This window comes from Microcaecilia unicolor, chromosome 6 (genome assembly GCF_901765095.1).
Source record: "Microcaecilia unicolor chromosome 6, aMicUni1.1, whole genome shotgun sequence".
NCBI classification, from domain to species: Eukaryota; Metazoa; Chordata; class Amphibia; order Gymnophiona; family Siphonopidae; genus Microcaecilia; species Microcaecilia unicolor.
This window is the reverse complement of record NC_044036.1, coordinates 250,279,176-250,292,331: the sequence shown is the minus strand read 5'-3', so window position 1 is coordinate 250,292,331 and position 13,156 is coordinate 250,279,176. Positions and strand designations below refer to the sequence as shown.

The following is a 13,156-nucleotide window of genomic DNA, read 5'->3' as shown; positions in this document are numbered from 1 at the left end:
TGGAGAGAGGAAGGAGATGCATACTGACAAGGTGAGGGAAAGGGAAAAGAGCAGAAAATCTGCACATGGATGATAGGCAAAAGCTGGATCCACTCTATATCTCCTCCAGTCAAGTCCGCAGAGGACCCAGCTTTTACCTATGGATGTAGGGCAAGAAATGAAGGAGGAAAGTAAAGAAATAAATGGAAAGGAAGCCCTGGAAACGGAATTAAGGGATCAGATAAAGAGTCTCAGAATCAGAGACTAGGACCAACATTTTCAGAAAAACAGTTACTAGACAACAAAGGTAGAAAAAATCATTTTATTTTCATTTTAGTGTTTGGAATATGTCCAATTTCAGAATTTACATCTGCTGTCTTATTTTGCACTGGGTATACTAGAGCTGTACTATGCAAACTAACTCCAACGTGAATGTATTAGTGTTGAATTGGTGTGACAGAGAAAAGCCCTAAGAAACCGCTGGCAAACTGCCTGTGGTTTGGTGCGTGGTTATATATTGCTCAAATTATAACTCACACAGCGTTTCTATCACTGGGCAAAAAACTCTGTCAAACCTGGGCTAAATTATTTAAAAAATCCTCAACAAAATGTATTCACTGATAGCGGTGCTTTTAAAGAAGCAGGCCCCACTAGTAGCCTGGATCAATTCAGCATAAAAGGAAAAGACTTAGCTTTAAACTGAATTCAAGCACTCATCTTTATCCGTTCTACGGAGATCACCGTTTCACCTAAGACCACGGCTTCGTCAGGAACGGAGTGCTCATTATACGCTGAGGTCTGAAACAAACAACAAATATGGTTGTAAATCTGCTATCAAAGATGCAAAACACAAAAGAAAAGTCACACCACGGACAGACATACTGATTTGAAGGCGTGAATTTTTCAAAATGGCGCCTTGGCGTTCACGTTCAGACAGCTGATAAAAATGGATTGCACAATCTCCTTTCCACGAAGTCATTGCACAGTGGTGGAGATACATCGACGATATCTTCATGATATGGACAGGCTCCGTCACAGACTTACACAAATTTATGATCTGGCTCAACAGCTGTGACCAACATATCCAGTTCACTGAGCAACATTCATCTCAATGCATCCATTATCTAGATGTAGAAGTGAACATCACATCAGATGGTTTTGTCACCAAAGTGTATAAAAAAGAGACAGACAGGAATACGTTTTTACACAGCACCAGCTGTCATCCCACACATTTAAAAGAAAGCCTCCCTTTTTCACAAATGCTCAGGATAAGGCGCATCTGTTCAGATTTCTCCACCTTCAAGATCCAAGCTAACAATTTAATGTCCAATCTACTCGACAGAGGCTACAGCAGGTCCACTCTAAAAAAAGCATATCGGAGAGCCAAATACAATAATAGGAGCTTGCTTCTTTCAAAAAATTTGAAACATCAAGAAGATGATAACAAATTCACCATGGTGATGCAACACAACGAACATAGCGAACACCTTGCGACCATGATTAAAAAAAGATGGGAAATCATGAAGACCACACACACTTTTGAAAACATTGACTTACGGATTGCTTTTTCCAGGACTAGAAACATCAAAGAAATTGTTAGTCCAGCAGACATCAGACCATCGACCAACAGAAACTTGACTAGAATTTGGGGGCATTTCAAATGTGGCCACTGTCAAATCTGTAACATCACTACACAAACTAAACAAATCACAAATCCAAAGACTAAAAAAACATATAAATTGACACATTTCACCAACTGTCTTTCTGATCATGTAGTGTACTGTCTGACATGTCCCTGTAATAAAAAATATATAGGGATGACCACAAGACCTTTAAAGGTCAGGATACTAGAACACAGATCAAATCTTAGGAGGTCGGCAACCAAGGAACCCATGGTTGAACATTGTATTAAATACAAACATAAATTTGAAGATCTACAATGTATTGCAATTGACTGGATAGAACCGTCTCCTCGGGGCGGTAATCGGAAGCTCATATTAGCAAGGAAAGAGGCTAGGTGGATTTTTGAATGGGACACTCTAGAGCCCAATGGGCTCAACAGTTCAATTGATTGGTTTAATTTTTACTAGCGTTCAACACGTCACGCTCACGCCAGTATTTTTATCAGCTGTCTGAACGTGAACACCAAGGCGCCATTTTGAAAAAATTCACGCCTTCAAATCAGTATGTCTGTCCGTGGTGTGACTTTTCTTTTGTGTTTTGCATCTTTGATAGCAGATTTACAACCATATTTGTTGTTTGTTTCAGATCTCAGCGTATAATGAGCACTCCGTTCCTGACGAAGCCGTGGTCTTAGGTGAAACGGTGATCTCCGTAGAACGGATAAAGATGAGTGCTTGAATTCAGTTTAAAGCTAAGTCTTTTCCTTTTATGCTGAATTGATCCAGGCTACTAGTGGGGCCTGCTTCTTTAAAAGCACCGCTATCAGTGAATACATTTTGTTGAGGCTTTTTAAAATAATTTAGCCCAGGTTTGACAGAGTTTTTTGCCCAGTGATAGAAACGCTGTGTGAGTTATAATTTGAGCAATATATAACCACGCACCAAACCGCAGGCAGTTTGCCAGCGGTTTCTGAGGGCTTTTCTCTGTCACACCAATTCAACACTAATACATTCACGTTGGAGTTAGTTTGCATAGTATTGGTTTACATGGTTTTGCTCCAACGTTACTGCATTTTGTTCTAGCCATTACCTATACTAGAGCTGTAACAGTTTATAGAAATTATTTATAATGAAAAAAAATCACGTTATTTTTTGCTCCTATACTGGTATAGTATTTTTAATGATACTGCTTATATGCACCACGGCTCTTCTCACACAATACTACAATGTTTCACGCTCATCTGTAACATGCAAGTCCCTTAAACTCCTAAAAACCTTCTAAAGGTCCACATACACCACATTCATTTACTGCTAGATAATTCGGATCGATGTTGATACCACCTAATGTTCACACTGATTGTTGTTAAGACTGCTTAATACTGATACTGCTTGATACTACTTTTACTCAGTGCTTAATTGTTCGATGCGGACTTTGCTTAATGTTGATACTGCTAATATATGCTTAATCGTGATGTTCACACAACATTGCTTAATATATGCTTATAAATGCCTAGACATGCTTAATGTTGATACTGCTTGATGCTCACATAAAAAGTCATTCACTAACACCACCAGGCAATACCAATCATTACCAAATACAGCCAACATGAATATCAACAAACTGCTCATGATAATCTACTTCCTCCCCCTAATCTACCACACATGGACCACTCCCAATATAAACCTACAGCACATAAACCCTACAGACAACCCAATTACAGCTCACCAGTCCAAAAGAATAACAACCAACTAAAAGGAAAAACAAATACATTCGGAAACAACCAACAGAAAGGGAAGAAAGGACACAACAGAACCAGATACCAAGAAAACAGGCAAATAATAAAAATTAACACAACCATGTCTCAAACTGAACCTTACTGACCAATCCAAATGGGATATGTAAATGCCAGATCAGTAGTAAATAAAACAGAGATTATAACAGATTGGATCACTTAGTTTATGTAGAGGTGGTCCGCTGACAGAACATGTGTAAGTCCAAAACTTCTTGTATATCAGCATTCAAGACTCCCACCAGTACTCCATTGAAGCACATAAAAAGCATCGGGAACAATAACTGTCCATCAAAAAAAGTTCCACATGCTGTGTCAATATACTATGATAATCCACGTTAATCCATTCTGAGATGATTATTTGAAAATGGACCCCATCAGACCTCTGCACGTTCGACTCTGCAGGGTTTCGTTGTCAACTTCATCAGGAACTAGAGATGAGACTTGCACACGTTCTGTCAGCGGACCACCTCTACATAAGCTAAGTGCCTTTAGAAAATTTCTCTTTCTCCTCCCCGTTTGAGTGGAAAACATTAACTTTCAAGTACGGACCATTTAGGGGTTTGGAGTTCTAAAATTTAAGAGACAGCACTTTTGCTAAATTATTATTGAGTATTAGTGTGAGCGGTTCAGGTGGGGTACCTAGAGAGAATAGGTACTATTGAGTGAAGTTTACTTTAGAGCAGGGGTTTTTTTGCTCACCAAAAAATTGAAAATTATGGAGTAGATCAATGATCGAGAAGCTTGTCCACCCTTAGAGGTATAAATCTCTTTGGCGTTTCCTCGCTTGGGTGAGTTATCACTCTGAGACTACTCCTTTCACATATTTATTATTTAATTATTTTTTGCAGTATACCTGTTCTCTCATTGGTGTTTCCCCTGATTGAGACTCTGGTATCTCATTTGCTATTGATTATATTTTACCAGAGGTCGTTCTGGACTTTTGTTACTACAAAAGATCATCCCGCACATTCCTTAATCTGCACTTCCCTAAGTGCAAAGGTCTAAAATACAAACTAATGCATGCGTCAAACTTTACCTACTTGAGCACACAGTTATGGAACGCCTTGCCACGCAACCTAAAAACGATTTACGAATTAACAAACTTCCACAAATTGCTGAAGACCCATCTCTTTAACAAGGCATACCACAAAGATCAACCAATGTGAACATACTCAACTTCTCCACATATATTCAGAACTGTCTTAGAATTCCTGCTTGTTATACTACCATCATGTTCTATCATTATCATGTTACCCAAGATCCTTCTTAACACTAATTGTCTATTTTCTAATATATTTCCACTATCCATGATGTATTGTAAGCCACATTGAGCCTGCAAAGAGGTGGGAAAATGTGGGATACAAATGCAATAAATAAATATAAGGGATGTGGTTACTGTGGGTGTGGCTACCATAGGGGCGGAGTCATAGATGGTGACCCCACCCATAATGAGTACCAGTACCTTTTTTCCTACAAAAAAAGCACTGGTCACGAGTGTAGGTAAAAGCCCTACTACAGGTCCCAGAAGGCACTGGGAGCACCAGCTCAAAACCTGGAGTAGTGCTGCCTTAATGGAACAGGGTGGTTTCCCTCAGAATCTATAAGGGAAACCACAGCACTAAGTAGCAGGGAAGCCATAAGGATACAGTGAGCAAACAAACCCTTACCTGGAAAGAATGACCAAGAGTGGGAAGCTCTGGGACTGTGTGTCTGTTGCCCTAAGCAGAGTGTAGGGCCTTCGTGTTCTCCACAGGAATCTACAGGCCTATCAGGTGATCATCAGACAAAGCTTTGTAAAGGATTCCTTCCTGGGAGGAGCAAGGGAATGCTTGTGTAATAGGAGAAAGCTGAATGTCTATGATTACTGGGGGAGGGGCGAACAGGCTTCCTGACTCCACAGTAGCTAGAGCCTAATGAATGTGGCTAGGTCTTCTGGGAATTGTAGTCCAGCCCTATACCCCATATAAAGTAAGAGAGCTGGTGATGTCATCCCCTGGGGGAGGAGAAGGGTGGAGTTCGAGAAGCACCTGACAGTCCTCTGCTCAAGATTTTGCAGAGAAACGTAGAGAAGGAGAAGGAAGAAGAGATGAGAACAGAAGGAAGGGAGGAGGGAACTCCCTAGAACCTGGCCAGCTGGGAGAGAGAAAAGGGGATACCTAACCCAGGGCAGTGAGGACCCCGAAGGATGAGCTGGACCAGAGTCAAGTATTCCCTATAGGCAGTTGGAAGTGAGGAATGTGGCTAAGCCCCACCTGATAGAAAATGTAGGGAAAGACCCAGCCTGAAACGGAGGGGCCCGAGTTGGACCCCAAGAAGTTATTTTTTAAGGAGGTTTTCCCTAAAATGTTTTGGAACCATGGATGCTGTTAACCTTTTGTTTATTGGATTATACCTTTGGCTTTGACTTCTTGCATTGTTGCCTAAAAGCATGGAAATACTTTGGTTTCAAATAAAATAGAGAACCTGGACTGGATCTGTTAGCGACCTTGACATGGAGTTATAGAAATTACTAAGCTGGGAGTTCCGCCTTTGCTATACCTCTGACACGCCCCCGGGAACTTTGGTCATCCCCGCGACGGAAAGCAGTTGGGGACGCCCAAAATCGGCTTTCGATTATGCCGATTTGGGCGACCCTGAGAGAAGGACGCCCATCTCCCAATTTGTGTCGAAAGATGGGCACCCTTCTCTTTCGAAAATAAGCCTGTTAATAGACCCCACATCATCTGGCCACAAGAAGTATGGTAAATGTTCCATTCGTAGGTATGCAATCACTACAGACGTTTTTATACATCCAATCACTAAGAGGGAGACATACTGACTGCAACACGAGTGGGGTCATTTACATCATTAGATGCCCTTGTAACTTGCTCTATATAGGCAAGACAAACCGTATGGTAAAAACTAGGATCATTGAGCACAAAAGCTGTATAAACAGAAATATACAAACAGCTCCATTAGTCTCACACTGGAATGATCTCAATCACACTATTGAAGACCTCAAGTTCCTGGTGCTTAAACAGATCCTACCTAAATGGAGAGGGGGGGGTCACTGACAATCTTTTACTACAAGAAGAACAACGTCTAATTTTTAAATTTCATACAGTAATTCCCAAAGGCCTTAATACAAAACTAGATTTAACAGTTTTCCTTTAGACCATAAAAAACACATAGAAACAATAACATGAGATGCATAGAATTTCTCATTGAACTAATGGGGGCCATTTACTTTACTATCGAGGCGGCAGTGGCTGTATTCATTGTAATCAAATTTGAGAGGTGTTTTAACAATTTCTTCTGTATGTATTTTAATCTTCTGCAAAGAATTTCACACGCCTTGATAATAATAGATATGTATGAATTTTTTTGTACACAGCCATACCTCTTCGAAAATAGCCATAAAGATATAATTATTTTTTTTAATAGTTTTTTTGAATATTATTATTATTATTATTGTTTTACTATTTTGATGCAGGTGCAGAGAAGGGCGACGAAAATGATAAAAGGGATGGGACGACTGCCTTATGAGGAGAGGTTAAGAGGGCTGGGACTCTTTAGCCTGGAGAAAAGGCAGCTGAGGGGTGATATGATAGAGGTCTACAAAATTTTGAGTGGGGTAGAGCGGACAGATGTGAAGCATTTGTTTACGCTTTCTAACAATAATAGAACTAGGGGACACAAGATGAAATTAGAATGTGGTAGGTTTAAAACAAATTGGAGAAAGTTTTTCTTTACTCAGCGTTTGGTTAGACTCTGGAACTCATTGCCGGAGAAGGTAGTGACGGCAGCTGGCCTTGCTGAGTTTAAAGGGGGTCTGGACAGATTCCTGAAGAAAAAGTCCATTGATCGTTATTAAATTTGGGGATTTTGCCAGGTTCTTGGGGCCTGGATTGGCCGCTGTCGGAGACGGAGTGCTGGGCTTGCCGCAAAGGAAGACCCACCAAACTGGAGAGAAGGGGGGAGAGGGGGCCTGAGGCTCCCCGCTCCATTTTGTCATCAAGAAACAGGTAGAAACATCAAGAAATAAGGAACAACGGAGGTGCAAACAGCGTTCATTTCACCATGTCCTTGCCAGGAGCCATATTGCTCCCCATCGCCTGCCTTTTTAACTTTTGTTCTCTATTTCCATCATCCATATTTCTTGTATGATCCTACCCATCCTGACCAGAGTATCTCCTCTGTGCCCCTGTCCCTATGCTCCCCATTGTTCAGCATCTCTCCTCTGTGTCCCTATCTTACTCTGTCCAGCATATTCATGTGTCCCTATTCCTCCCCTTGTGTCCAAGTATTGTTCCTCTGTGTCCATGTCGCTATGCTCTATCCACTGCCAGCATCTTTTCTATGTCCCCGTCCCACATGTCCAGATTCTCTCTTCTCTTCCCTTCCTCTTGCATCTCCTCCTCTGACTCCCTACCCTCCCTGGTCTGGCATCTCTCTCTCCCTCCCTCCCTTTTCCCTCCACTCCCCCCAAATCCAGCATCTGCCCTCTCTCTCCCCCCCTCCTCTTTGGTCCAGGTCTTTCTCTCTCTCTCTCTCTCCTCCCTTTGCTTTCCTCCTCCCCACAAGATCTAGTATCTCTCCTCCTCTCCTTCCCTTCCCCTCTGCTCCAAGTCCATGCCTAGATCCAGCATCTGTCTAGTTCCCCCCCCCCCCCCCCCCATCAGTCCTCAAAATGCTGCAGCATGTCGCTGACAGAGGACGCTGTGAAAGCAGTCTCTCTCTGGTCACTAAGCCTTTCCTCTGCATGTCCTGTCTCAATGATGTAACTTCCTGTGGGTAGGACATGCAGAGGAAAGGCTCCGCCAGCCAGGGAGAGGCTGCTTTCACCACTGCCTCTGCCAGCAATGTGCTGCAGGGTTTTGAGGGCCAGTTTGGAGGGGGGGGGGGGTAGTGACAGGTGGAGGGAGGGAGGGTGCATCTTCATGCTGCCTCTACAATTGGGTGGCCTTGGGCTGCCAAAATTTATTATGTTACTATGCCTAAAACTAGGAAGAGAACAACAAAGAATATGTAATATATAGTACCTTCGTAAACTTTCCACATAGATAGCCTGCTATAAAATTACTTCCCCTCCCCCTCCCCATACCCCTCTACAGAATCAATACATCCTGTAGTGCACTTAACAGTCTGGCACACTTTGGTATTTTCAGGAAACACTGCCCTGAGCAAGTTAAAGCCTGTCACCCCTGAGGACTAGATGCTATGGACTACCATAGGTGATGGCAAACCATTGTAGTGTCTTGCCAAAACAATTATAGTCACAGGACAGAGCAAGTCTGTGAAGAACAGATAAGGTACACACTAGCATCACACTTTGGTATCATGCATTAAACTGCCAATATAGCATCTTAAATTTTCCTCCAGATTACTGGTAAAAAATAGCAGCATTTATTTGGAGTTTGTATTCTTTCTTGAAGTTGAAAGTCAATAAAAAATGAATGAAGCAAACAAAAAAATGATAGCAGCCACCTAAGCACTCATCCATGTGGCCCTGGACAGGTCATCTTATACCACTGGACTATGTGCCATCAGTTATGACCTGCTGACATCTGCCTTGGTTCAGCCTGTCCCTCACATGCTCACCTCTTGATTGCCCATCAACCTCCCACACCTCCAACAACTTTCCCGTCTATACTATCACTGGAACATTTTTAATGATTCATTTACATTTTCTAATATTGCCATGTCAGTCAAGGAATATGTTATTAGTCAAATAAAAAGGTGTCATCTTCTACGTTTTATTTTCATTTATTAACTATTATTTTTGTGCATTCCATTGAGTACCTGATTGAAAGCTTTAGCAAAGACTTGACAACATACCTATTTCATTTCCCATATGAAGTTTTCTGCTACTATTTTCTAGAATGCTCCCGAGCATATACTGAGTCTTGTTAACCATTCATTTATTCTCCATTTCTGCAACTATGTCCTCTTTAATAAAATGAAATATCTGTGGCATAAATCTCATTGTTTCTTGTCTCGCATCAGCTTGCGCCTAAGTCATCATAGTAGCATATTTCAAAGCAGTTTTGTTTAATACAAATTAATCAGCTGAAGAACCCAAGACTAGCACTTCCATTATGTATACTAGAAAACAGGTATTTTAAATACACTCTCTCCTGGTTTCCCCCTTCCCAGAGGCCCTACCCCCAATGCTTAAACCAGCAACTTGAGGGCACTTAGGGGCATATTTATTAACATGGGATACCATTATGACATGTTATTACTGCTAACTCATGCTATTTTAGCACAAACCTCATTTTATGTAATGAGACCTAGTCACTAATAACTGAGGTTAAAAGTAAAATAACAGATCTTAACAATAGCCCATGTTGATAACTTTCCTCCTTGATAACACAGATTCCTCTTCTATACAAGTCAGTTTTGCAGTATGAGCCAGTAGAAGAAATGGCTCCATATAGTACAGGAAACTGATATGCTATTAAGCGCACTTCCTGCTGCTGACCACAGAGCAGACAAGGGAAATTGCTGGGTGGAGGGGTGGGGGGGTGATTGGAACAAAGAGGGATTGGACAGCACAAAATAAAAGGTTGCTTAGGGTACCTAATATTCTTGCACCAGCCCTGGAAGAACCACATCTACTACAAGGTTGCTCATTACAATGCCAATTAATGGATTATGAACTTTTCCAACTGCATATACTGTGGAGGAGTATTTTTGATATGACATCTTAATCCAGTTTTGGATGTTTTGCGAAAAATGTTCAAAAATACCAGAAAAATACCCAACTTTTTGTTTCAACAATGGCCATTTGCTAGATGTGTTTGTGCTCAGTGTGTCTGTCTTTTCAAAAGAAGACATTGGGATGTATGGCGGGGGGGTGGGGGGGGGGCAGAAGGTTTTTGGTAGACTGGCCACACAGACATCCCAGCAGATCAGTGGGAGATGCAGGGAGAGATGCAGTGGACTTCACATAAAAGCTCCCAGGTACACATCTTACCATTACCCCTTTATATTGTATGGTAAGCTCTCCAAAACCCACCATAAACATACTGTACCCAATTGTACACCACTACAATAGCCCTTATACCTGAAGGTGTCACCTATATGTAGGTACAGTAGGTTTGTAATGCAACGTATGAGCCCTCCAAAATCCACCAAAAGTGTACCAGTTGTGATATAGGCCTAGGTCCCCTTCTCTACAGTTCACTGCACTGACCACTAGGATACTCCAGAGATCTGCTTGCTGCTCTGTTAGGACTGCCCATAACATCTGAAGCTATCAAAGAGACTGATATGTTCTGTTTCTTTCACATCTTTGAGTGGTGGGACGGACTCAGTGACCATTGGAGGATAAGGTGGGGAGGTCATACCTTAATCCCTCCCATGGACATCTCATCATTTAGGACACCTTTTTTTGACTTAGGCATGATTGAAACAGGTCTAGACTAAAACATCTACCTTTAAGCCCTGGACGTTTTTGCTTTGTTCCATTATGGAAGAAAAACATCCACGTTTTGGGAACGGTCAAATCCCACCCCCATCATGCCCCACTTGTGATCTGGATGTACTGCAGAGAAAATTTTCTCAAATCCGAGTTTTGAAAATCACAATTTGGACTTTTTCAGAGATGGAGGAGTGGCCTCGTGGTTAGTGCAGCAGGCTATGATCCTGGCATCCTGGGTTCAATTCATGCTGCAGCTCCATTGCCTCAGGTACATTACTTAGTTTGTGATCCCTCTAGGGACAAAGTAAGTACCTGTATACAATGTGTGATTGTTCTCCACCTTGAACTTGATGGTTAAGCAAATTATAAATTCCTAAATTAAATGCCACTTTATGCCATTTTTGAGACATTTTTTTCTCTTTTGAAAATGAGCCCCTGTGGTGCTAATTTTAAAAGCACATACACTTACAAAGTTTCATAGTAACATATGTAACTTTGTAAGTGCTTTAAAAATGAGCCTCTATATGTACAAGAATAATAAATAGTCCACAATGTGCAGTGACTGCCAAAATATAGTAACAGGACAAATTTGTACAACTTTGCCTTGAAAAATGAAGCATGAATTCTCAAGCCAAACAATGTTATAGCAAGGTTGTTACTGCACTCACATTGTAGAGGATATCTGTCCAACCCTCCATGGTGATGCATTGGAAGACAGTGAGAATAGCAAAAAAAATATTATCAAAATTGGTGATTCCAAAGTTGGGGCCTTTCCAGTATTCCCGGCATTCAGTTCCATTCTCACAATTTCTGGCTGAAACTTCTTCTCCACAGGGGAAGTCTCCCACTCGTTCATCTGTGAAAAGATAAAAAGATACGTGAATAGTGCATTGGTTAAGTTCTTTGCTTATATAAATGTTGTAGAATGGTCAAAAAGAATCAAAGCAGTTTATGTGGCAATTTTCAAAGTTGTTCCTGTGAGTAAACAGTTATAAATAATTATTTCTGTAATAAATCTGTTCCCCTAGTAATTCTGAGATAAAAACCATTAGAAGTAACATAAGAATATCCTGAGGTTCCATATCACTGAGGCTCAGTCATATCATCACTGTGAAATATGTGATAATTTTTCTACCACTTCTGTGAATGCTGTGGAAACTTCCAAGGAATATGGGTCATTCAACTGTCCCAAAGGATGAAAAAAATTCATATAAACATTTAAGCTTGGTTATTCTGAGAACCAGACCTGTTAGTGGATCTCTCCAGGACTGCTCTTTCCCATCTCTTAATTTAAATTTTAACTCCTTATAATATTTGATTTTAAAAAATGAATATTAAATATCTGTGGAGACCCCTAGGGTTCTACCAGCTTAGGAGTGTAGAGACCTCTAGTGATTCTACTAAACTGTATCAGCTGACCTTTTTCATGCCACCATGTACTTTCCAGAATTGGAAGGAGAAAACTGAATGGTATAAATACCAAGCCCAAACGCAATTTCCCATCTCTGGCTAACCCACCGTACCACAAGATGTGTTATGAATTTGGCTGGAAGAACAACTATAGGATTTTAGATACTGCTGGGGAGGAGCCGGCTGTCTTGATACATGTGGGTACCAATGACATAGGAAAATGTGGAAGAGAGATTCTGGAAGCCAAATTTAGGCTCTTGGGTAGAAAGCTCAAATCCAGAACCTCTAGGGTAGCATTTTCTGAAATGCTACCCATTCCACGCGCAGGGCCCAAGAGACAGGCAGAGCTCCGGAGTCTCAGTGCGAGGATGAGACGATGATGCAGGTTGGAGGGCTTTAGATTTGTTAGAAACTGGGCAACATTCTGGGGAAGAGGGAGCCTATTCCAAAAGGATGGGCTCCACCTTAACCAGGGTGGAACCAGGCTGCTGGCATCGGCATATAAAAGGAGATAGAGCAGCTTATAAACTAGAAATGGAAGAAAGGCCGACAGACGCTCAAAAGTGCATGGTTAGGGATAAGGTATCTTTCAAAGATATCACCAAAACAGGGAAGATAGGGTATCCTGATAGTGAGGTTGCAAAAGAGACCGTAGTAGCTCAGGTGTCCTTAAATAAAAATAAAAATCAGACAAAAGATTGCAAATTGATACTGTCAAGTAGTGAGCATGATGTAAATAGGAACAACAAACATAGTTTGAAATGTCTATATGCGAATGCCAGGAGCCTACGAAATAAGATGGGAGAGTTAGAATATATTGCACTAAATAAAAAAAATAGATATAATACGCATCTCTGAGACCTAATGGAAGGAGGATAACCAGTGGGACACTGTCATACCGGTGTACAAATTATATCGTAGTGATAGGGTGGATCGAATTGGTGGAA

General features: G+C 41.3%; 1 protein-coding gene across 1 annotated transcript in view; it reads right to left on the bottom strand.

The window, feature by feature from the left end:
* Positions 1-13,156, bottom strand: part of CACNA1B (calcium voltage-gated channel subunit alpha1 B) — a 1,447,778-nt gene that overhangs the window by 905,361 nt on the left and 529,261 nt on the right. The window contains exon 6 of the mRNA XM_030207102.1: positions 11,468-11,655. Within this exon, the coding sequence (XP_030062962.1) occupies positions 11,468-11,655 (188 nt within the window). The remainder of the gene's footprint in view (positions 1-11,467; positions 11,656-13,156) is intronic.